Genomic DNA, 22,617 nt, shown 5'->3' on the forward strand with positions numbered 1-22,617 from the left:
CTGGAAATGGAAGTTAAAGAAGCTGAAGTGCTTGAGAAACTTTTAGGTGGGGGGGGGTGTTGGAAAACTCTTTAACAGGAACGCTAAACTCTTTGAAAATGTTGGGAGGGAGGGGCAGCTAGGTGACGCAGTGGATAGAGCACCGACCCTGGAGTCAGGAGTACCTGAGTTCAAATTCGGCCTCAGACACTTAACACTTATTAGCTGTGTGACCCTGGGCAAGTCACTTCACCCCAATTGCCTCACTAAAAAAAATGTTGGGAGGGGATAAGTTTTGTGGGTGAGGTAAGTAATAATAATGGTGATGGTGATGGTGGTGGTGGTGATGATGGTAACAGCAGTTGACATTTATACAGTGCTTTGCAGCCCTTCCAAATCATTTGCTAATTTTATCCTCACAACACCTCTGTGGGGTAGGTATTACAATCTCTATTTCACTGATAAGGAAACAGTTTCAGAGTGGTAAAATGCCTTGCTCATGGTCATATAGCTAACAGACGTTAAAGAAGGACTGGAATCCAAATTTTCCTGACTTCAGATCCAGTATTCCTTTCACCACACTATGCTGCATCACATCTTCCCGATTCTCACTTTCTTCATATACAAAATGTTGATAATTACACTGGTCCTAACCACGTGTCTTGCATGATCATTGTGAGAATCAAAGGAGATAATGCATGTAAAGGACTTCAGAGTTTTAAAGTATTATATAAATATGAGCAGTTTTGCTAATGTGTTACTTCAGAGGATAGTATCCCTAATATTCTGATTATATGCTTAAAATTGAGCTAATTTGGGGGCAGCTAGGTGGCACAGTGGATAAAGCACTGAATCCAGGGATTCAGGAGGATCTGAGTTCAAATCCAGCCTCAGACACTTGACACTTACTAGCTGTGTGACCCTGGACAAGTCACTTAACCCTCATTGCCCCACAAAAAAGTGAGCTAATTCACCTTAAGACACTGCATTGGTGATGTTCAATGGAGAAAAAAAGGAGACTATATGATAGGAACATATGGATGGCCATCGCATCTGTCATTCAAGGCAGTGCTTCCATAGTCCCTTGGGAACATTTGTCAAATACAGGGTACACTGATGTGCTGTCTAGGATTTCTAGGACTGAAGTCAGCACTAAAGAAACTGAATTGAAAGCACAAGGCTAATATTAAATGTGATGGAGTCCCCAGGTAGTCCATGTCTATATTTATGTGTTGGACATCAGCAAGAGACATATGGCTAGTAGGACATCTTTCTTGGGAGATTATTAATAATACAAAAATAATAATATAAGAACGTGTGATGGAAATGATACATTTCTTTCACCAGAAAAGTTAGTAAGACTTGACACTTGACCAAAATCACAATTGGCACTGAGGTCTCATTTCTAGCTCTGTCCTTTGCTGATACTTCCATGAGCCAATGAATACTCACAGATTGGACACTCTTCTATCCTCCTACAGCCTTATGGAAGCATATGTGGGAAGTGTAAGTGGGTCAGCACAAGTCACCCCACTAGGCTGTTCCCATACATAATCAAAAGTGTGGTTTAGAAAAATACAGTAATGACATTGTCTTCAGTGCCAGAGGATGGCTATCCCTACCATAAATCTAGAAAATGTGAATCAAAGAAAGGATCCTAGGGGTTACAACCATTAAGAAAGATCCAGTGGAAGTCAGTGGGGGTAAGGCTGGGAATTAAAGGGTAAATAGGAGATTAAAAGGGATATTCAGAACAAATGTCATTGTTAATGTGATGTTCTTGTGACATGAAGCTCAGCTTAATTTTCATCCTGATGCTGTTGCCTTAGAGCTCAATCAGAAGATGGAAGAGCTGAGATACTTATCTTGGGGATAAAATGTTGTCATATAAAGTCTTATGTTCCCTGAGCTGATGTCACAACTTCTTTATGTATTTATGTATAGAGTCTTGGTTAAAAAAAAATTCTGGTAGCTTTACAGACTAAAAAAAACACCCAGAAGTCCATACATCACAACTGGATCTTAAAATCTTAAAAGTAGTTAAGATGTTTGTAGAGATTTGTGAATATGTTCTTAAATCACTACAGCTTCAGTGATTTGTCACAAGGTTGTCTTAGCCAATCACAAGGCAGCTTTTCCTTATGCCCACAAAAGCTCTTGGCCCAATTACTATCCCTTACAGGCACACTTGAGACAGGGTCTTGGCATATTTGTTTTCAATGGCTCCTAATAAGATTGAATCAGGAAATCTAGGTACCCATTCTAAGCCACATGGCCACACCAGGTAGTCAAATTACATCCATCTTTCATGCTCGTTTGTCAGTCAAAGTTGTTCAGTTTAAGATTATATATGAATAGCACAAGCGAATGGGGAGAAATTATTTGGTTAAATTAGATCCCAGAGACAGGCAAACTAGATATTTTGTGCTCAATACACTACCTCGGGACCTATGTGATTTAGAATAGTTTTCTCTATAGGTCAAACCTATCATTTCCAAACCTCTCTCTCACTTTGTCTAGCACATATAGGTAAACAGACTAACAGACAGAGCTAAAGATGTTTAGACATAGATTACTTAGCACTTATCTTTTTATATTGCTCTAAAGCTAGGCACAAATGGTACCTGATAAACCACCCTTGAGTATTTTGATCAAGACTAAGATGGAATGGAAGGGAGCATCAGAAAACACATTTGCAATTGCATTTAAATTTAAATGATTTGCAATTGCATTTAAAGGGAAGTGAATAAATTCTTCATAATGCTATAATTAAATAACCAAAATGTCTCAAGGAATACAGAAAGGAGATTCAGATCAGGAACAAGGAGAAAATTATTTTACTTACTGAGAATTTGTCCTTTGCTTGTTTATATATACCAGAAGCCTGATTTGTTTCTCCACCTGCTGCTGTTGGACCAACAATAATAACAACAATGGTTAAAAGCCATAAGAACATAGAAATAATACCTCTTGTATAACTGATTATGTCCATAGAAAAGGGCACATTGAAACTTTATTAGGTTTTATAAACCATATTTTGTAAATATAGGAACATGGGTGAATGCATTACCAAGTCACATATAGGCAGCTAGGTGTCATAGTGGGTAGAACCTGGGCCTAGAGTTAGGAAGACCTGAGTTCAAATCCAGCCTCAGACACTTACTGGCTTTGTGACCCTAGGCAAGATACTTAACCTCTATCTGCCTTAGTTTCCTCATCTGTAAAATAGGGATCATAATAGCACCTATGTCCCAGATTTCTTGTGAGAATAAAATGAGATGATACATGTAAAGCAAATATCTCCTTTGTCTTCACCACAAATCTGGGCCACTGCTGCTGCTGATGCCACCACCACCACCACCACCACCACTACTACTACTACCACCGCCACCACCACCACCACTACTATTACTATTACTACTATTACTTTAGCTTAGTGAGAAGTCCCATATTCTTTGCTCCAGTTTTACATAGCACAACTTTTCCTCTTTATTAAGGTTCCCTACTCTCTCAACCCTTTCTAATATTCCTCCTAGTTTTCCTATTCTGTGGCTTGGAAGTTAAAAATTCATCTGGTCTTTTTTACTCCAAAGGCTTTATATAACTATAAAATTTAAGCATGAGCTTATAAGTTTTAAATATAAGTTTATAAAATACAAGTTTTTATTACTAAAAGTAAGTTACTGCTAAGACCTCTTTGGTGTTCCCTTTCCCACATAACCCAAGTGATCTCTATGAACTCTAGCTAAATAAAAAGGGGAAGTACCAAGTGTAGTATTTTATGGAATCATAGAGTATTAGAAATGGAAGGGACCAAACACTGACTGTCACTTATTCCCTTGGGCAAATCACATATGCTTTTTGAACCTTGCTTTTTCCATCTCTAAAATGAAGGGGCTGGATATCAATAATTAGGGTTACATTAGTTAGTAGCAGAGACAAGATTGGAACACAGGTCTTCAATGCTAGGTCCAAACTTCTTTAACACACTTTGTCTAAATTTCTCAACCAGTCACTGGCCTCTGTCTGGAGATTTCCCCATGAATATTTGGGAACCCTAATTTCTTACACAACCCAAGATTTATGTAATAATTCAGATGGTCATTTACTCAGAGGTTTTGTTTTATCATGGTGGTAGCAAAGAAAAAATTATAGCTTATTAAAATGATAATGCACATCATTAGGACTCATTAAAGATCCCCGGTTCGTAATCTGGGTCTGTAAGATTTTACCATGTCCTCAGAAATCTTTGTCACTTCCCATGAAACCTGTCAATATTGGCTTACCCCAACCATTCCTCAGCCTTTCAATTCCCAATATTTGTATATATATACATATATGTATGTATACACATAAAACATTTTGTTTGACTTGAAAATGTCCAAAATAGAAGGGGATAGAGGGTGGGGATAACTTAGAAAGGGGAGAAAAGAAGAGAGACATTTTAAAAGTTCAGGATGTAAAGCAGGATGCGTTCTAAACATGCACTCCCTGCGTTGTTTTGACCACATCTGTTACTGCTGTTTTTTTGTGTTTTTTTCCCCCCGCTGGTGTCACATGTCTCTTTGATTTTTAAACTTCAATCTTTCTTATGCAATTTTACAACAGACTTTCTGTTGATGACTTACCTGATCCCACAACTTCATATGAATTGAACAACCCTGCAATCAATACCTCGTGGCTTTGAAAAAATTCAAATAAAGTGTCCCTTGAGCTCTTCCCAAATCAAACAACAATAACAACAATAACAATAACAACAATGACCAAACAAACAGATTTAATGCTAGGGTCACAGTGGTGCAATTTAATAATATGAAGTGATTTCCTTCAGGTCTCAAGGTAATGAATTGTACATTCTATTCCCTGTAACTTTTGGGATATTAGTAACAATGATAGTAATATCTTACATGTTCACGCTAGTAGATGGTAGCATAGACATTGGAGTAAATGTTTAGATAATGAAACAAACTTTCTTATAGTCATTCCCCTCTCCCCCATTGACCTCGCTTCTTTATTTCCCTTTTCTCTTTCATTAAAAAAGAAAGCTCAATTTAAAAAGAATTTTTTTCTATTCCTTTGACTCATCTGCTAACAGGATTGTTTCACAATTCGTGATTCTAATGTTGAATCGTTGATTACTGATAAAATTGTCAAGATAGTGTAAGGATTCCTTTTGTTTGAAGGTTATTCCAACAACTTATGAATTAACTCTTCCAAGGGGCAAAAAAGTACCTTTCTACTTTTATGCTTTGGTTTCACAGATTTTAAATCAATGAGACTTAGATAAATTTTGCTTTGAAAAGTGATTTGCATGTTATATCTATTGTTTTAGGCTAGCTTAGTTTCCAGTTATGTAGTGATGATCAAAAATAGTGGCTGGATAACCTGAACATTGCACCCTAGTATCCACAAAATATTAAAAGAATCAGAGGAAGGCCTCTAGCCCCTTAGGTTGCTCCTAAGGTTCTTCCTCTTATAAGGATTTAATGAAAGTCATGGCTAAAAAATAAAACCTGATAAGCAAAAGGGGTTGGGCTGAGGGATTACACCCATCAGTAGATCATGAATTCATCTAACTATTAAAAAAAGAATGTTAATTTTGGTTAGGTGAAGGATGTTCCTAAATTATCTAATACATTTAATTTTAAAAATAAAATTTGAAAAATTAAATGGTGAGTTTTCCTTTATGCACCAATGACTCCAGTTTTCTACTGTTTCATAAAAGAAATGTTTCCCAAGTTGTAGTTTTATGCCACACAAAATTGGTCCTTGGAATGTTGAGTGTGTAACCATATGGGAGAGAATGAAAACTCTTATGCCTAAGGAAGAGGTAAATCATAATCTTTCCCCCACTAAATCTTAAATATTTCTTTTAAAACTATCCATAATGTTTTACGAGGGAAACTAATGCTGTTTTCTTTCTTGAAGTAAGAAAATGATCCTAAAATGGGAAACACAAACCACTATTATTTTTACAATGATTAGATTTTTGTTAATAGTGAGAAATGTATCCTTTTTCTGGCGTGACAATCCAAGGAGACTGAGTTATCCTATTACTTCACACTACTACCCATCCTTTTTATAAAAGCCTACCCTGTCATGCACAGAGAAAATGACAAGTGGATGCATATCAGTGCCTAATAGATCACATAAAACGAATACCAAACATGAGGCAAAGCTAGTAGCTCATTTCCTTCTTTGGGACTTTTTAAAACTTAGGGGTATATGAGTATTAGTAGCACTGATTACTTAGCTCTAGACAGAATAAACAGACAAAAAAGACCTCACTCACAATTCAAACTTCTCTGATTAGATCTGATAAAATCATACAGTCCTTGACAGGACAGTATATGAGGTGATAAAGCTTGTATGCTACATGTTCCCAAGCCCAGGTGACTCAATTTAGCCACCTGTCTACCTAATTAGAAGAAATATCAAATTGGAAGGTGCTGAAAACCTAAAACGGTAATTTAATGATGCAGGATTCCTAATGACCCATTTAGTTCCCCAATTCCCCATAGTCCTTATAATACTGAAACCCTAAATTCTAAGCTTTACTATCGGGTCCACATGTAATTATAAACACTTATTCCCCAAATATGCCCTAGCCACACAGGGCCTGAAAGGAAGCATATCTACTAACTCCTATAAGGAAAAAGTAGCTCATGAAATACCTTGTACTTTAGAGGATGTCAAAGATACCTCACAATCAAACAGATTCTAAGACTATTCATTATTTGAGCTATTATAAACCTTCAGAGAAAAACCCTCTAAAAGTTTATTGAGGGACATTTGTGGTTTGGAATGAAAGAAAAGGGAATTCTTTTCTAATTGCTTTGGACATCTGGTATCTCATATAGTCTATATGCCTGCCAGCTAATAAAAGTTAAAATGATAAAAGCACAATACAAAATTAGATAGTGTAGCATCATCTTATATCTATAGTTCACCTATGATATGCACAATTATGCTTTAGGATCCAAGGAGTTATATGGGTTCCCATCTATTATTGCAGTATGATATTTCATCCCCTACCTTTCCAACACTTAGTGATATAGATTATGGGACTTCACATAATAAAGACAAATAAGGAGGTAGTAAAAACAGACATGCTTCCCAGGCTCAGAAGGCCATGGAAAACCAGTTCTTTCTTAGAGTTAGTTGTATGTGCTGACTCTGCAGGTAAACTTCACTGGGTAGACCCATCATGTTTCTTTATCCTGATTTCAAAGCATCAGGCCCGAAAATGCAGTGCTCTTGAATGGAAAGTCTTGCTAATTTTGGATTCCTGAGAAATAAAATTGGCTGAGATTATAATACCCTCCCGTTTTCCTTCTATTTTCTTTCTCTCCAACGCAATAGCATTTTTTCAAATCACACAGTGCCACTTAAATTTACCATAATTTTTCTCTTTTGTTTTCATTTAATAAACCCTCAGATTCTCTTGGTGGTTTTAAATGAAATTCATCAACATCAGTAACAGATTTGGCAGTGCTGATGTAGAAAATATGAGAAATACATATGGTTTTAGGCATGGGGAAAAAGGAAATCAAAATAAATGGAGATGTATACCATGGTGAAAGTTGTCACCATTTCCCCACCAGAACACACAGAATGGAAAGCAAGATCCGTACGACATCAACAGTCAAACACAACGCTAGGATACACTCACGCACTGAAATGTCTGAGCATGACAAGCATGTATGTGATAATGACTTCTGTCTGGGGGGGAAAACAAAACAAAACAATGATACAACACGCTTAATAGCAATATTATTTATGACACTGTAGGGTCTCAGAAGAAAAAATAAGATGAAGAAGCTGCTAAGGTAATGGGATTGAAAAAAAAAAGATAGGTGTCTATGTTTGCCAGCCACATTGCAGAATTGAACACAGTCACCTGTGGTTTTCCGCTTAACGCAGGAGAGATGAGTTGGTCTAGTATATTTGATAGCAGGTTTTAAAATGATTTTCCTGGAGGGAGAGTGGGCCTGAACTTCTGTTTTTTTACCAAGTTCAGCCTTCTTATAAACTGCTATGGATAAGAAAACACAAAAGCACACAATCAGGAAAAAATTAACAAGTTCAATAAAACTGAATAAAATCTGATAAATTATTCAAGTTACCACTGTACTGGCCACAAAACAGTAACCTTGAAGTACTTGGCATACGTAAAAAAAATAAATAATAATGATTGTTAAATGAACCTTTTTTCCTTCTCACTTCATCTCTGGAGACTGTGCTAGGTTCCTTTTTAGCTATTTTTCTTTCAGGAGTGGAAATTCTGCCTCTCCCAGTTTTAAAGGGTTTTTCTTTCCTATGTTTATCGAGAGATGGTCTCCGAACTTCCTTCTCTGCTTTCTCTTCTTTGGGAACAGTCTCTAACTGCTCTGTCATGATGCTTCTATCATCATCTGTGGGATCAAAGGAAATTATAACAACAAAACAACAGCAACATCAGAAATTAGTAAGGGACATCAAAGGTCCTTGGGGTTTTTTAAAAAAAGAAATATAGGGATACTTTAACATGTTAGGGTATTTATAACTATTTGGGATACTGGACATTTATAATTTTTGTCCATTAGGTTATTAAGTTTTGTTAGGCAACAAGAAATAAGAAATAAAGGATAATGCACACCTTGAGTATCCACCCAGAGGCTGTCAGCATCCATGATGGAGTCATCGATGGTTGTCTCATCTTTATAATCATCATATGTTTCTGTCTTGTATTCAGAAAAGCCAACTTCTTCCTTTTCTGGAGAAGCAGGGGCCTCAGGGGAGCCCTCTTTGGGTTCTCCAAGTGCTTCTGCAGATTCTTCTATTTGGGGCTCTTCTTCTTCTTCAGGGGGAGATGGCCTCCTTTCCACCTCTGGCTGCTCTAGTGCAGCAAAACGCACACTGTGGGAACCTGTTTCCCCTTCATCTGTTGTGGTCTGCACTACGGTGATGAAGTCATCCTCAATGGTCACCACAGACTCAATCACTCCCTTATACTCAGGCATTTCTGCTGCGCCCAACTCCACCAATTCCTCTTTGACAGCTGGAACACTCAAGTCTGTTATCTGGAGAGTTTCCGAGCGGAAAAGCAGTTTATCAGATTCTCCCCGGGCTTCAATTTCTTCCTCTTCTTCCCTCTGAGCCTCCTCTGGTTCAGATACAATCCCTTGCAGCAATGGTTCGATGACTTCTGAGGGAGTGATGGAGATGTCTGGAGTTTCCTTGATTTCTTCTTTTGGCCGCTGAACTTGCTCCATCTGGATAGGAGTCTCCTCAGTCTTTACTACACAACTCTTTGAATCAGTCGCGGTTGGAGGCTCTTCTGTTGACAATTTGATTGTGATGTCTTCCTCCAGTACAGCTACTTCTGGGGTCACTTCTTTCTTGCCCTCATCAGGTTTCAAGGACTCCATAGTCAAACTCTCTGGAGTGTGATCAGGTTCCCCACTTGACTCATAGGATTCCTCTTTATCTACTGCTTCCTGGTGTACCAGGTCAGGCTTGGCCACTTTTTCTTTGACTTCTGTCTCAGAAACCTTGCTGCTCTCTTTCAGGTGGCTGGGCTCAAATGTGTCTGCCTCAGAAGGTTTGGCTAATTGGGTCCTGTCCTGTTGATCGGCCTGGGCATGAAGTTCTGTTCCTTTCTCGGTATCTCCTCCCAGTCCCAAAGCAGCTTGCCCAAAGTCACTGATCTTAGCATCGGGTTGACTCTGCTCAGCTTTCTTGGCAGCAGCATCCAATCCATGGTCTGCTTTAGGGGATGGTTCTGCCTCAGCCACCTCTGGCACTGAACTAAGACTCTTTTCTGCCTTTTCACTTATGAAAATAGGAGCATCTTTCGGTTTGATGGGCTCTTTTCCAAATACTTGTTCAAAGGTCATTCCTGTTCCAAATGCTTCAACTTTATCCACTCCCTCTGGTACTTTGATGGGGTGTTCTTTTTCTTCCAGAAGCAGCATTTCTTTGGATTCAATGTGTTCTTCACTCTTTTCTAGTACAGTGTCCAATTTATCATTACTCTTCCTTTCGTGATCAGACTCCTTATCAAGACCTGGCTTATCACCAGAGATGGGCTCTCCCTCGCTACTAAACTCTTCCTTGACTCTTCCAGCTGCTGCCAATTTCACTTCAATCAGTGAGAGATCTGTGGCCAAATCTCTTCGCATCTTGTCATCAGAACCCTCATAGAAGGAGCCACTTTCACCTGATAAGTTCTCACTGTCCTGGACAGGTGATGGTAGAGGAACTGTATATTTATTGAAAACACAGTAACCCAGATCCTCCAGTTGACTATCTGCTTTTGCCACAACGTGGTTTTCATCCGTCAGAGTAGTCAAGCCAGTGCTGCTCTCTTCAAGTAGCGTCTCTGATGGTACCGATTTCCTCCTTCCCACCTCGGCATCTGCACTCACAGAGGCTAGCCTGGACCTTGTGCCTGCTAGATCCAACATTTCGGGCAGGTCAGGGGCCATCACAGACCCATTTTTATAATAATCTTTGGCCGGGAAAGGCGACTCACACAATGATTCTACCTGGATGTTTTCTGCTCTGGTCACTTTCTCTTCCTCCAATTGTTCTTCTTCCTCTTTGCTTTCTATTGGAAAACAAGGAGCTTTCTCCAGGGCAGGAGTTGTGGCTGGGAGGTAATCATCCCCTTCGTCCATGCTCCCGCTAGTATTAGTCAGAATATCGGAAGCCAGTGGAGAGAGATCATGTCCCCGACCAAAGTTGAACCCAAGGGCTATGGAATCCAGGCAAGACATGGGTAAATTGATCGACATGCTTCTCTGTTCTATAGCAGATCTACCGCCAAGTCCTAAACTCCGGCTAAGTGTCAAATCATCCTTATTTTTACTGTGAAGGTCTCGTTTTTCTCCATAAACTTTTGGATCAATGGTGAACATCCTTTCTTGGGGAGAGCTAGGCTCCTCGGGCAGGTCAGCTGGATAACTCTGTACAAGGGTACTGTATCCCCCTTCTAAGATGGGAGCGGGTTGCTGCTCCTTTCCTGGGTAAAATTCCTTTTCAGAACTTTTATGTATAGGTGAAACTGTATCATAGGATTCATAGATGCTTTCTTTTGTATCACTCAATTCATAGTAATCACTGCCAGACTGGATGCTCTTTGTGGTTTCTTCTTTCAATGTAGAGGTTTCAAAGTACTTTGACATTCCAGATTTGTCTTCGTCCAGCTGCCTATCATAATCGAGAGAGGTTGCAACCCCTGCCTTATGGGCCTCAATGTCTTTATCAGCAACTTCCTCTTGAAATAGTTCCTTGGTTGCACTCTTTTCACTGAGGAGACCTAGTTCGTCAGGGGCTTTATCTAGCATTTTTGAGGTTGTGGCTGCACATGGGAAGACTTGCTCTAGGCCTCTAGGGAATGAATCATGTTTTAAATCATCAACGGGAGGCTTTTGGTCTTTCTTGTCTTCCTTTTGGACTGTTTTCTCTGTTGAGACACTGATGATGCCCATTTCTTCATCTAATACCTTTTGGGGCTCACCTTCTTTTGGCATAGTTTTCTTTTCAGGAATGTTTTTCTCTTCTGGTTTTGGAAGAAGTTCACTGTCAAATAAAGTAGACTTCTGCCCACTGGATGTACAAGGCTCTTTTTTCTGCTCACTTTCTTGCTTTATTACATCCTTTTCTTCCTCAACATTGAACATTTTCTTAATGGGACTTTCTGCTAGAGTTGGTTTGTCAGCTTCTTTGGGTGGTGTAACTTCCATTGTAGCTGTTGTTTCCCCTGCTTTTAAGGGTTTTTCCATATGGATTTGTTCATCCTTTGGAATCTCTTTGGCAACCTGTAGGTCACTAGACTCTTCCTTAGGCTTTTTATCTTCTGACTTCAGTGTCTCTGGTGCTTTGGAAACAAGTTTATCTTGAGTGACATCTGACAAATCAGCTTTAGGTTCAGAAGGTAAAGGAAAGCTCACACTTCCAAAGGGAGTTGGCTTTGGAGAGTCTAGTTTTTTCCCTTCCCATTTTGGGATTTCTTGAACTTCGTAGCGTTCTTTCATGGATGCAAGAGGGCCAGGAGATAATTGGCTGTAGGTACTCCATTCATCCTTGGGTACTTCAATGGACAAGTCTTTTTGCTCTTTCTGAAATACAGTTGCTGTAGGAAGGACCACATCAAGTTTGGCAGGGATTGGTTCACTTTTCTGCTGCATATACTCTAGTTCTTCCCCAAAAGTCTGTTCAAATGGAGTGAGAGGTACCTTCCCATCTTCTTTGCCAAGTACGTCCTTTTTGTCTACAGTTGCAGGTTGTGCTGGCTGGGTGACTAAGGCATCATGTTTCGGCAATTCAGCAGGCTTACTTTCTTTCCCAGATTCTTTTTCCTTCTTGTCTAATGGTTCAACTGTGAGAGAGCCAGTGCCCTGTTGTTCATGGAACTCCATCTTCGAGGCTGTAAGTAAATCTGAAGTAATTCGGTTGCTTTTTTAAACAAATCATACACAGTGCATTTAGGCAAACAGCTTAAAATCATTCTTTCACATGACTAATGGATGGGAGGGTAAAAAGAAAAAAACACATGGAAACATGCAGGCACATTATTTACAAATCAGTATGAAAATGGTAAGCCTAAGATGCATGTTTACTATTGCTGGTATGGGCTCTACCTATAATTATCTGGGTGGGATTTCTCACCCTGCAAGTCTGTAAGAGAAATATGTTTTAAATGAGTAAAATGTGCATTTGCCCCTAGATACACATTTCAAATTAAAAAAAAATCTTTATCTAGCAAGCCACGGAGGGCACAATCAACTTTAAGGGCTGGACAGAGAAAGGTATTGATTTCCACCAACTTTTTGTATTAGTTTTCTCAATACCAATTAAAATAACAGGTTATAGTCAGAAGACTGATTACTTCCATACAAGATAGGGTTGTGACTACTTCAAGAATAAGTGTTTCTATTAGACATTGAGCTCATTTAAAAAAAACCAAAACACCAAAACCCAAACTAAGCAATATAGCATTGATTTGACTCTTAAAATATAATTGAATATTTCACATTTATAAGGAAATAACTGATATTGCTGTCAACCAGTTATTTATAAGCTATGCCATGAAAAAGACATAAGAAATATGGGAATAATTTAATTTGGCATCTGTTAAAAATCTCAATTCTGTTTATGGTTCAACATCTGTTGAATATTTAAAAATACTTTGTATCACAGTCTTATCAATGAAATGCTTTTTTTAAACCAAGTAATAAAGATTGAAGAGCTGTATACTTAAACTAAGAAAATTAAAATAAATGTCAGTTCTAAGATATCTCTTTCCTTAGGTTTTGGACAACTCACATGGTGGAATTCCAAAAACTGAGGAATTTTTGCCTTTTGATAGCCTCAAAAAAACCTCAATGTATCATAATAGATTTCTTGTGGCTGTGATGACTAGTCAGAGAACTTTTGACTTTTTTTTATTTTTTATTTTTTTGGAGATTGTCCTTATCTCACTCAGGCTGGAAATTTAGCAGTTACTCATAGGCCCAATCCCAGTATGGATCAGTATGGAAGCTTTAACCTGCTGTTTTTCTGACCTGGAACAATTCACTCCTTTATTAGGCAGCCTGAGGAGCTCAGCTCTTAAGAGATGACCAGATTGGTACTGAACTTGGTGTTGATAATGGATTGGCTTTAGCTCTGTTTGAGCTCAGGATTTTTGAAGTGAAGTGATCCACCACCTTCAGCCTACCTGGCAGTAGGGGCTGACTACAGGTGTGTACCACCATGTTCCACTTGTGGCTTAAGGTCTATGTACCAATTGGACCGAATGGAATTACAGACTGGTCCAAGAGTTTTATTGCAGTTTTAAACTTTAATAGCTATTAGCTAATAGCTATTAAAGCTTAAAAATAGACTAAGACTTTTGGGATACCCTGTACTTTGTAAAGTTTGGGGAAGAAGAATTAAATTCAACCGTCTCTCATAAACAAAGTGTTTGGGAACATCATTACCTTAAGTACTTGTGTATCCTGTTGTAACAATAGAAAAGAAATACTTTATGAACTTCTAATAAAGGTCAGATGGATGAAAACTCAAGAAATTTGGAAATGACTAAAGGGGATGGGCTGCAATAAATGGAAGGGATATGACACAAGAAGCATCAGCAGTAGCTCAAAGAAAACTAAACCAGAATGCACTAAAGCATAAAAATACAGCACACTGCACTGCAAACAAAAACACGTCTATAGTTTAAGCCTTTGGTATCACTGTCTAAGTCAACAGACCTAGTTTTTGAAAGAAAAGCAGATGAATCTCTGCACCAAAAATTTAAAAATAAAATAAAATAAAATAAAAGTGTACACATATTAGCAATGTGACTGGCAAACATCTGAGATGGGGAAGGGAGAAGCACTCAGGTGACATTATCAGCCTGGCTGCAAAGCATATTGTATCATAGCAAAGTAAAATCAGGAATCTGGTGCAGCAGCAGGAAACCATGCGGTCATGTGGCACCAATGCAAATACAAGCTTTGTATTCTTTAAGCGTAACAACTGGAGCACTATAAGAATGAGAATAAGAGATGGAACAGCTTTGAGAAAATGCCAAGTTGGAAAAGCTATAAAATAGCCTATTCATAAGCAAACACATGCAAATCCTAAAGAAGACACACCTTCCCCAGAAGAGAAAGGTGTTTTTATATCCAGAGACACTTCCTGGACCACTTTTATACTTTTCTCAAGTGGTCCCCCAGTGGAAACACTTTCTTCAGGAACTATTTTGGCTTTCGAACTAGAATCCACTTGGACCTCACTGAGGCCCTTTGGTTGGTCTGAGGACTTAGTAGGCCCACACTCTTTGCCCCATTCTTTTTCAGGAAGAGCAGCAGGTTTCGCTTCCTCAGTCATTGGACCCTCTACTGTTTCTTCTTCTTAGGGATGAAAAAGATGTTGACATCAAGACTTCAGACAATACACAGTACAACATTCAACACAGTTCTTATACAAATAACACTTTCAGCTCCATCTCCATGACATAATGGCAACCTCAAGTGGACTTTCTTCTATCATCAGGATGTACAATTTAATCTTATGGTGAAAGATACATTATTTACTGGTTGCTATGTTATAGTACACATTCACTTAATGATAATGTGATTTAATTTCTTGAAATGCCATTTATTGTGAAAATTGTGAGCTGAAAGTTTTATTGCTCAATTTTTCCTTAGCAGAAATGGCTATAGGTTGAAAATATGTTGAATATTTGCTGGAAATAAGAGATGGTGGTACTTGTTAACAGATGATTGTGAAATGTAGCAGTATTGATGTACTCAGAAAAGCGCTGCAATTGTTAGTTATGTGCTGTTTTTTCCAATGTAGGAAGTCTCTACATAAGAATTGATTACAGTTTTGAAGAGAGCCCTAACAAAATAAACCTTTAAAGGACAATTTTTCTTGGAGGGGAAAAAAGACAGAAATCAAGTGCTTTGGTTGCCTTACTGTAAAATCCACCAATACTTACTAGAATTTATTTGATGTTTCTATGGTACAAGAAGCAGCATAGGCTAGTAAGTGGGAATTAACCTTGAAGCTTGGAATACCTGGGTTTAAGACCTAACTCTGACATATTGACAGTGTGACCCTATGCAAGGATTTTATCAGTGCTCAAGACAATTCTCCATGACAATACATGGTAAAGAAGGTGCCAACTTGCTTTGGTAGATAGAGGGAGTCTCCTCATTTGAGAATTCTGTATGTTAATGAAATCGCAGGTCTAATCCCACCCCCCTCACCATTTTTAGTGCAAAATGTTCCACAGTTATCCCTTTCATTCTCTATGATATGTGGGAGAAAATGAAAAATTTCAAGTAAGGACCCAAACATTTTAGAAAATATGGCTAGGGAAAAACATAAACTCATATTATTTTGTAGAACCTGTTTCTTGTGTACAGTTTCTATCACATTAATGGAACTCCTGACATAAATAACACCACTTGTATACTTCCCCTTGAATTCAGAAGAATGGGGAAAATGTGTACACTTTAAAAAAATAAGCACTGGTCTTTAGGATTTTGTATCAAAAGGTCTCAGAAGGCAAAATAAGATGATGTCTCACATATCCTAGGAGGACCTTTTAAAAATCACCAGGTTATAGTACAGGCATTTACATTTTAAATAATAATAACAAATTCTCAAATCCAATAAAATGTTTTATCCATTTGCTTTTTCCATTTACACTTGAAAGGTAAAAGAAGAGAAATTGGATGAAAATATTCACATTAATGAAATACTTTAATTGTAGTGAAATGTTTTTCAAGTTGAATTAAATCTCAATGGGAGAGTTATATTGGAAATATTACATGACCTTTAGTTTTAAGAACAATTTGAAGAATTGAAATTGTTACAATAAAATGTGATTTTTTTTACATTTTATTTCTGATATAAAAATTATTACTGATATAGCTAGATCCACAAATTTACCACATTAATATTTAATCAAATTGACATTTTTACTTTGGGAGCTTATTTCTCAAAGTGGTATTTTTGCCTTTTGGAGTCTACCTTACCATATTCATTAAAATTACCCTTTCATGATGGTATAAAGTAATTGATTTCTGTGATCAAGTTAAAAGAATTTTAGTGTTATATCTTCTCTGCTACCAGACTGGATTCAACGTGAGGTATAATTAAAGTTTTAAAAAATCCATTTAAATTTCTTTGGTTCCCATTTTACATGAAACACATTTATTTGTTCTATCCCATTCATTCTTCACTTGAGTCACATACTTTTCTTCCTTTTACTGTTTTATCTTCTGGATACCATTGGAAGATTGATTTTTTTCCTTAGAAATATAGAGTCCTTTATCAGATTAGGATTGGCACTAGTATATTTTAATTTCAAAAAAGGTTGGCATATTCACTGTAGGTTATAGATACCAGACTGTAGGGTATAAGATACTAGGTTGTATGATATAGGGCACTCAGTTGTTATTCACAATAGTAGGATTATTTACAACTGCATTTCTTAATATTATAGTCACACATCCTTGTCTTTTCCAATGGCCAGAGTAATGTTTGTCTTAAGACTGAAGAAGAATTATTGGTTTTCCTTCATGGTATCTACTAAATTGTTACTATATAATTAACTGTGTGCCTCATCTCATTCCATCTCAACAGAGCCAATTAAAAATAAATAACAATAATCATCATGGCTAACAAATATATAGCAATTTAAATTCTGTAAAACAATTGACATTTGCCCAAGTTGCAAATTATTTGTATGTGAGATATTTGATCCTCACAGTAATCCTTTGAGATGGTTATATATTTATCCCTATTTGACAGCTAAGGGAAGTTGCCCAGGGTCACACAGCTGGTAGATGTCTGAGGCAGGATTTGAACCCATGACATTTTGACTCTGGAATCCACTATGCCACATAGCTACCTCAACAGAGCTACAAAGTGATTTCCTTTCCAGTTTCTGAATACAGGTAGATGGTACATAGGAAAGAATCAAAGTCACATAATCAATTCTGCCCCAAAAGACTAGAATTTCCCCAAATTATTAGCGTATGCATCTCAAACTTAGCACATAGTTAAAAGAAGAACCCATTATTTTTTGGATTATGTTCCAAAGAAGCTATGTGCCTGAGCAGAAGAATATAAGAACCATATATACCTTTGTTAGCCTATACAAGAAGTGAAATGTGTATACTCCTTTGTTTATCTATTAATAGATGGTGGGAAAGATTTATCCCAGAATTAACCTCTCACCTCATTCTTTGCTCTTCCTTTTCAAGAAAAAGGAAGAATATATTCATTCTCCCTCTAAGAAAGTGGTGAGTCTGACCTACACAAGGACTTCTTTTCCATGTGGAAAAAACAGGTTGTCTTTATTGCCTCCCCAACATGAAAGCACATGTAACATGATGAATGTGGTCAAGGTTTCAGGGCAGGGAGGAGGAGCAGAAAGGGACCATGCTTGGTTCACCTTTGTCATGGCTCAACAGGGCCTCTGCCAGCTGCGTGTTGGCACTGGGGAGCATACCAGAGTCAGTCCACTCTGAGCTGAACAAGGGATGCTCATAGTACTCCTCATCTGAATTGTAAGGGTCATCATCGGGCACAGACACTGAAATGGAGGGGGCTAGGAGCTTACGCCTCTCCCCGCTGGTGGCAGGCAGAGGTCCCACTTTATCCTCAGCCCCTTCATCTACAAACAGACACACGGAAGAAACTGCAGGGAGAACTAGACAAGACAGACAGACACAAGATAAGACAGGACAGGATGGATGCATGCACAGGGACAGAGAGATCCATGGAAGCAACAGGGTGGGATGAATGGATGGAAATCAGCCAGGCCAGAGCCAATGAAGAGTGGGAAGAGATGAATGTTTCATGCTTCAATATCCAGTGAATTCAACTTATTCCTTTTGACAATTTTATTGCCATTGATTGATCTATATGAGTCACAGGCAGTGTGCAGCCTTAGTACATTTCAGAAGTCTTCTATATCATCTCTTCAAATAAGCCCAAACAACCATAGAAACATTGGAATGGAAACACAGCACTAGAAAAATTAATCCACCATTTCCTTAGGGAGAAAGCAATTTTCAATCTTCTCACATTTACAAATGTGTAAATTTCATCAGCTACAAAAAAGAAAGTTGTTAAAAATAGGTGACAAAGTAAGGGCAAAACTTTTCTTATTTGGAATACTATATAATATTGAAATTAAATGAAATGCTCAGGAAACTAGGCATGTTGCTTATTCTAATTTAGGTTAGCCAGAAATTCCATTTTGTAGGAAAGCTTGTTGAAAATGAAACATTCAAAACTGATTCTAAGAATATCAGTCCCCATGCCTTGTCTCAATAAGGAGGGCTCAGAGAACATGATGAATTTTTCCAGGATAATTGAGGTTGGTGTAGTGCCTTGAGGTCACTAGTTTGGACATTTATCCTCACTAAATGTGATTGTTAGAAGCATATAATAGAAAAGATGGTCTTGAATCCTCACTGGTGTCTGGGAACTGGTATTTTTGAACACCTCTCTTATATAAACTTGCTTTTTTTGGGATTTGTTTCTTTCTCCAATCATTCAGGGATTCTAATTAGTTGACTTCTGTTTAAAACTTTACTATGCATATTATTTTTAGTTCATCATAATGCTAACATCACCTATGTTTTATAGCTTCTATTATTCCTGCACTCTACTGCCTATGTCCCATTAAATTTCTCTGTAAGCGCCTTTGATTCCTGTCCAAACACACTATTTTCTCTTCCTTGGAAAAGGGTTCAGTAAATAAAAGTAGAATAAGATGAGCTTTCCCCCTTCAATTTGACTAAATGTGAATCACATAAGTATGATCAAAATAATTTGATGATAACCTAAATTTGATATATTTTCTTTTTTATCTTGTCTCTTCTCTTTTCTATCCTGGTTTGCAGTAAATCCTGATTGGTGGAAGCAGTAGTCCTCCCCCACTGTGGTTTTAATCTTCTTATAATTGGTATATATGATTACAGGGTCATTGGTGTTCAGCCAAATACCACCAGCACAAACCATCCTTTTTTGTTCTCCACAAATGATGGTTTACCTTTGGGATTTTTGTATTCTTCTGCTACACAAGTTGCAAAAAAAATTTAAAAAAACCCACCTACTTCCACCTCTTCTGAACCATTCATTGCAGAAATTAGCCAGATGCTATATTTTCAGAATCCATTAGATAAAGTAGGTTAAATGAAGGAAGGAATGAATTCTGACTTCCGTCCCTTGTTTTTGCCTTTCTTGGTACCCCCAGAGCTTAGTCCAATATCTGGTATACAGTAAGGTAAGCACTTAATAAATTATTGTTGATTGACCAGTTAAACTGCATTGAGTAGATGTAAAAAAAGGAGAATGAAGCCCTCACCCTGCAATTTCTTGAAAAATGCCATGTATGGATCTAATTTCACTAGGGAAAAAATCAACAAACTTTATATTGCATGAGTTTTTCAACCAATCGGATAGTTTTTCAAATATATATTTAAACTAAGTATTTGCTTGCTGTGAAATAGAGGCTATATATTATATTTGAAGAGGACAATTAAAAAATATGTAATTATATTCTCACCTACATTTAACTCACTCCTTACATTTAAAGGTATATAAGGACCCTAGTCATCCCATTGGCTGGAAAAAACTATTTCCCGGTGGACTGAGGACAATAAGGAAGCAATATATAACCCCTGAATATTATAGCATCTTGAATTTAAGGACACCTGGAAAGATGACTTTGTGGGGCCACTGTAACCAGAGAGAGAATTTTACATTGAATAGAATTTGCATTTTCCTTTAAAGAGTTCTTCAGTCTCCCTCCAAAATTTACTGACTTAAAAGAGACATTTTCAAAGATGGGTATGTTGCTGAAAGTGTGGTTTTAAAAAAGATAATGAGGATGGTGAAAACCCAGCTCTATATTTCTTTTCACAGCCTATTAAGACAAATTTCTTTTGTTGGTCTCAAGAACATAGATTAATAAAACTTTAGACCTGGAAGTTACCTTAGGAATCAAGGTTTATAGACATTTTAGGGTAATAGTTTTAAACCATTATTCTATAAAACATACTGTCCGTATTTGACAAATGATTAAATAATTTAGAATGATCCCCAAATTTCTATCAAACCATTTATTATATTCTTGTTGTCCATTTGTCCCAAAAGGAATCATTATGTGCCCAAATTGCACGTAACCTCAACTGAAAAAGGGTCAAAGAACTGACCAATTATTCATACTACTAACTGTGAGTATGATATAGGCATGTGTCCATGTCTGTGTGTTTTAATGAAATCTTTTTTTTTATGTTTATTGCCTTATCTACTCATTCTTATTTAGAATTTCCCATTCACAAAGACAAGGTTTTTTCTAGTTTGATCTAATTAGGTATCCTAGGTATACTCAGCCCTAAATACCACCTCCTTCTTTCTGCTCCACATGTAGCAACATATAAATTTATCAACTTAAACACATTTGAATTTCTTAAATACGGAATTTTCCATGAGAATATGAAAATGAGTAATACCTAATAGCATCGATAGTATGATATAGTAGCAGACATCACAGATTCTGTCCTATTTTGTTTGTTCTTGAAAGAACCTTAAAAATATCTCGTCCAAATCTTTCAGTTTATAAATGAAGAAAATGAAATTTGGAGAAGTTAAGTGACTTTTCCAGTGACACTCAATAATCAATAATGGAATAAAAATCTGAATGTAGGTCCTGTGACCAAAAATTCAATGTTTCCTCCCCCCACAAAACCATATTGCAACTGGTTCTTACATTCCTTTGTGCAAGTTAATGGCTGAGCAAGGTAACATTTCCTTTCTTATTGGGATCAAAAATATAAATTTCATACCTATTGATATAAACTTAGAAAAAAGCTAAAGGGTATATCTATTAATTCAATTTCCATTAGAAATTCAGCACTAAGACTCACATTTCTTTTTCTATGATATAACATATTTAGCTTTCAGAGTGATAATTTATTTTCCACAGTCAAGTAATGAAAATGAGATATAAGCAGATAATTACCATGATGATGAGAAAAAATTTCCATAGCATTTCTTAACCCTTAAAGTACTTTATTAATGGATGATTTCAAGGATATTTTTTCAGGATAGATGCTCTGAACTTCCTTTAAGCACCTAATAATAACATCAACCCTAATATTAACAACTGACATTTAGATGATGTTTATGGTCTAAAGATTTAAGGCTTTACTTTTTTTCCATTTTACTCTAACATAGGGAGGACAAAAACGCTAAAATTAAACATTCTCATTTTAGGTTTTTGCCTTCACTATTTTAAATGGCTTCTCAACTAATGAGAGAAATTGGTCTATGGAAAATTTCTAACACTTGACTGAATTGTGGACATTGGTCTTGACCAATGGTCAATGGCACAGCCACCAATATTTTTCAGCAACTAATGGGGCTATTAATCATTTTGCCCTTTTAAAATGTTTTCCATTATGTTAAGCAAGCTCAACAGAAGTGATGGATTAAAAAATAAGTATTCTATGATTTGCTTTCAACACCGATTTCCTGGAAAATGAAGCTGAAACGAAAAACACTTAAAGCTTCAGAAATGGTGGCTTCAAGGCAATGACTCATCTGACTTTTTGCTCTTCCAGAGATTTGGGCCCGTTCCTACTGCCCTTTTATGAAGTTGCCACAACTTGGAAACAATCCAGAACCTTGCCTTAGATCTGCAACTTTTCAAAGAAACATTGTTTCATATTTTCAAAATCCCGAAATGGAATGTTAAATAAAAATTAAAAAGAGATCTCTTTGAAAAGTTGCTCCTTCTCAGTGTTTGGTTGCCCTGAAGTCTGGAAACATCAAAAAGAATGCCTGGAAGAATTCAATGGATTCCTGCCTGGCGTCATTGATTATTTATATTTCAAATCTCCTTTGAAGTCCCAAGATCCTCAAGTATGCCTATCCAACCAGCCTCAGCCTATGTTTAGGAGGATATGATTAGTTATATTTCATCAACGAACTCAAATCTAAAGATACTGGAACCTCACAGGGATATTGTTTGTTGTGAAAGAGAGAAAATGATGGACCACTGGAGGTTTCACCAGTACCAGTAGATTCCATCTAGTATAGCATGACCTCAAGACCAGTGTAAGAAGGGGACCT

General features: G+C 37.2%; 1 protein-coding gene across 33 annotated transcripts in view; it reads right to left on the reverse strand.

Annotated features, from left to right (window-relative positions):
* Positions 1–22,617, reverse strand: part of MAP2 (microtubule associated protein 2) — a 374,226-nt gene that overhangs the window by 34,482 nt on the left and 317,127 nt on the right. For 7 of the 33 annotated variants that reach the window (XM_043992400.1, XM_043992420.1, XM_043992390.1 and 4 more), the window contains 5 exons: positions 14,607–14,864; positions 8,618–12,403; positions 8,187–8,393; positions 7,880–8,014; positions 2,825–2,886 (listed from right to left, as the gene is read on the reverse strand). In XM_043992400.1, the coding sequence (XP_043848335.1) occupies positions 2,825–2,886; positions 7,880–8,014; positions 8,187–8,393; positions 8,618–12,403; positions 14,607–14,864 (4,448 nt within the window). The remainder of the gene's footprint in view (positions 1–2,824; positions 2,887–7,879; positions 8,015–8,186; positions 8,394–8,617; positions 12,404–14,606; positions 14,865–22,617) is intronic. The other 26 variants (XM_043992416.1, XM_043992413.1, XM_043992405.1 and 23 more) reach the window with 12 other exon arrangements.

Source organism: Dromiciops gliroides, chromosome 3 (genome assembly GCF_019393635.1).
Source record: "Dromiciops gliroides isolate mDroGli1 chromosome 3, mDroGli1.pri, whole genome shotgun sequence".
Lineage (NCBI taxonomy): Eukaryota > Metazoa > Chordata > Mammalia > Microbiotheria > Microbiotheriidae > Dromiciops > Dromiciops gliroides.